The sequence below is a fragment of the Neltuma alba genome, unplaced genomic scaffold (genome assembly GCF_004799145.2).
Source record: "Neltuma alba isolate B1F8T4 unplaced genomic scaffold, ASM479914v2 tig00011218_pilon, whole genome shotgun sequence".
Lineage (NCBI taxonomy): Eukaryota > Viridiplantae > Streptophyta > Magnoliopsida > Fabales > Fabaceae > Neltuma > Neltuma alba.
Window position 1 is genome coordinate 253,218 of NW_021635941.1, and position 3,416 is coordinate 256,633.

General features: G+C 35.2%; 1 protein-coding gene across 1 annotated transcript; it reads right to left on the reverse strand.

Annotated features, from left to right (window-relative positions):
• Window positions 1-1,340: 1,340 nt before the first annotated feature.
• LOC114762547 (zinc finger CCCH domain-containing protein 2) lies at window positions 1,341-2,855 on the reverse strand. Its single transcript, XM_028952039.1, has one exon. It carries the CDS (start codon window positions 2,806-2,808, stop codon window positions 1,537-1,539), a length of 1,272 nt encoding a protein of 423 aa, XP_028807872.1. The 5' UTR covers window positions 2,809-2,855; the 3' UTR covers window positions 1,341-1,536.
• Between the last annotated feature and the right edge of the window lie 561 nt (window positions 2,856-3,416).

The following is a 3,416-nucleotide window of genomic DNA, read 5'->3' on the forward strand; positions in this document are numbered from 1 at the left end:
CTAATTTTCTTAAATATTCCTTATCATTTGTTCCATGTTACCCAACGAAGACGTGCTCTAGTAATCTTCATACTGTCTTCTCTGCTTAATATAAGAAATCGTTTGACTTTTATTTTGGTCATAAATATAAGACCTCAATCCACTTTGTCTTGCATATTTATTTATTTTTTTAAGGTAGTCATTGTAATAATATTAATTCTAACCAATACACTTAATTATCCAAAATATTTTAAAAAGGACAATATCTATTTATTACAAATAACTAATTTAACTAATTTTCTTGATTTACTCAAATAGTTAATTAGTTTTTACTTTAAATACTGAGGAGTTTTATTTGTCTACTATCACCCAACATGAAGATAAGGACCCCTATGATTCCTCTTATTTATTTTATTTTTATTTATTTCATGACGTAGTAATGAATTATAGTTATGTGAAAAATTGCAGGTACCTCTTTGCAACGTCAAGAGGGCTATTAATGGATGAGGCTTCTCGCATTTCCTCTTTTTTAAATTTTTATTATAAATAATTATATTATCTATTTAGTTACTACTCTCCCGTTTTTTTTATAAACAACAACAACTATCTCCTTTTTATTCCTAAATATAAATAATATTTATAAGTTGTCTTAAATTTTTTGTAACAGAATTCCTATTTTACCTCATTAACTACTTATTTTAATATTTAATATATTTATTATCACATTTTTCAAACCATCATCTCTCTTCATCATATATTCTCTCTCTTTCATAACTTTTTTTATTATAATAACTTTTATATTCTTTTTGTATACTCTTTTTCCCCCATAAATAAGACTATTTTGAAAAAATAACTTTTAATTTTTACTTATTTATATCTTTAACTAATTTTTTAATTTATATAATAGAATCATATACTGCTTATAAAAAGTGAAGGAGGAGTACATGTGGCTCTTATCGAATCCTTCACGACTCGGTCTTTAAAAGTAAAAGTACACGATCATTTTATATATAAAAATTTCATCAGAATCCACTTTGCATGCATGCCGCCACGTGTATGAAGATTCCGTTTTAAGTACTACCAAAAATTAAACAGAATTAATTATTATATCTGAGACCAGAATTCTCATCCCAAAGAACTAGGTTCATTAGGTTAGGTTCAACACGTAATACCCCAAGCACATGAAGATAAGGCAACGAAAAAAACTTCAAAAGCCAACAACAAAACAGCACATACAACTGATTCATGCATATAATCTTCTTAATTAATAGCTCTAACCTAAAGCAAAAACATATATATATATCATATCCATACAATCAAGCATACATGCATATATATATAAAACTGATATGGTGTCTACAGACATTAATTGTGCATAATGAGTTACAGAAGGGCCAAAAACTTAACAAAACAACAGATTCAGGGAAAGTAATGAACTTGAAACAATAACAATAGACTGTAGACACCCACCATCTCCAAACAGTATTTACACTTCTGCTGCATCATTATCGGCCTCAACAAAATAACTTCACGAAATAATGGTCACCATCCATCTACCTATATCAGCAGGTCATTGACCCAACCCAGATCTGGAGTTGCACATGAAGAACCGTTGTTATCATTACCAACGATTCTGCTTTCGTTGAAAATTTTTCCAGCTGGAGATTTCCTTGAGGCAGATGATAGAGCTGTTGGGTTCTGGGAAATTTGAGAAGACGCTGAAAGAATCATCTGTTGCTGATCTTCACAATTGAAAGAAGTAGAAGGTGAAGGAATGAACCGATCATCACAGTTAAAGGAAGAAACGTCAAGCCAGCGCAGATCTGGGGACTTAATATTAGTGGCAGTGGCAGAGATTTCAGGTGATGAAGAAGCTTCACTGAAATTCAGAACCTCCAAGGAGCTCACCAACTCGGTGAGAGCATCCCTGTAGGTCATGACCATACCCCGATTATTATAAGCCTCAGATCCCTTAATGCTTTCACTATAACGAGATATTGGCGATAAACCATTTGCAGAGGTTCCTGTTTTGATCGGCGACATAGGGGGAGACGACGGCGATAACGGTGGTGAAAAATGGGACATTCCAAAGAGAGTGGAAGTCGGGGAAGAATTAGCGTTAGCAGAGCGATGACAAAACATACAGCAACTGTTTGATCCCAATGAGTGTTTTAAGAATTTGTTCTTCTTGTCTGAGATTTGATCAGGCGAGGAAGAGCAATTAACCGGCAAAATTCTCAGTTGGCGAGGTGTGTGAGCAAAGAAGCATACCTTTCGCTTACAATTCTTACCATCCTTACAAGCCTCCGTCCTGTACCTCGCTGGGTGAAGCCAACATTCAAACACCCCGTGTGCATACTCGCAACTATCGCCGCGTCTGCATGCGCCGCTGCGGCGGTACTCGGAGCAGATAGTACCGGAGTAGTGGTACTTTCTGGGATCCCGCCGGCGAGCTTTTTCCCCGGGATGAGCGAAGGGGCAGTCAGTCCAGTCGTGGCTTCGGCTGCGATTGCACCGGCGGACCTTGAACTCGTACATTCGGAAGTGCTCCGAGGAGTACGGGTTGGGATCGTCGTCGTCAGATTCGGTGGCGAGGTTGTTGTGGGGAAGGAACTTCCGCAGAAGCGTCTCATCGGAAGAAGAAAACCGCGGGGAGTCAGTGAACATATCGGCGACGTCGTGGATAGCAGTTTTGGCGCCGCCAAGGCGAGTGAGGAGCTTCCTGGGTGGCATGTAGTTGTCAATGTCCCTGATCATTGATTTCTTCGGGAAGAGGAGCTGGTGGGTATCTTCAAGGAACTTATGCTCGGCGCATTCAGAACTGCTCATTGTTGCAGTTCAGTGTGAGAGATTTTCAGAGAGAAAAAGTGAGAATATTGAAGAAGAAGGTAGAAGAAGAGAGAGATTGCAGGAGAATTGGCTGTGTGTGTATTGGTGGAGGGAAACATGCGGTGGGATATATAGGCGGTTGAGGAAGGAAAAGACGAGGCAGGGGAAAGAGTAAAAAAAAAAATATAGTCAAATCACTTTTTCTTTTTTAATTTCTGAATTATTTATTATTAAGAAATTATTTATTATTTTATACTTTAAATATATATTATTTAGAATTAATACCAAATATTTTCTTTCATTCTAAGTTATTGAGTTTTAGTTTTCAATGAAAGAATTTATTTGGCCAAAAAAAAAGAAAGAATTTAATTTACTATGTTTTTTAATTGAGAGAAAGTGTCCATGAATTGTGAAATTCAAAATGATAAATAGGTGATGCTAACTTATTTTTGTAAAGGTTTTGATATGTTAAAATCACATATTTATTATTTTAAAATTTAACAAGTTTTTTCTGTCATTTTTTTTCTTTTAAACTTATAATTTTTTTAAAAAAATTATTATCTCTATCACTATTATTGCATATATTAAAAGAAGATTTTTATTAATGG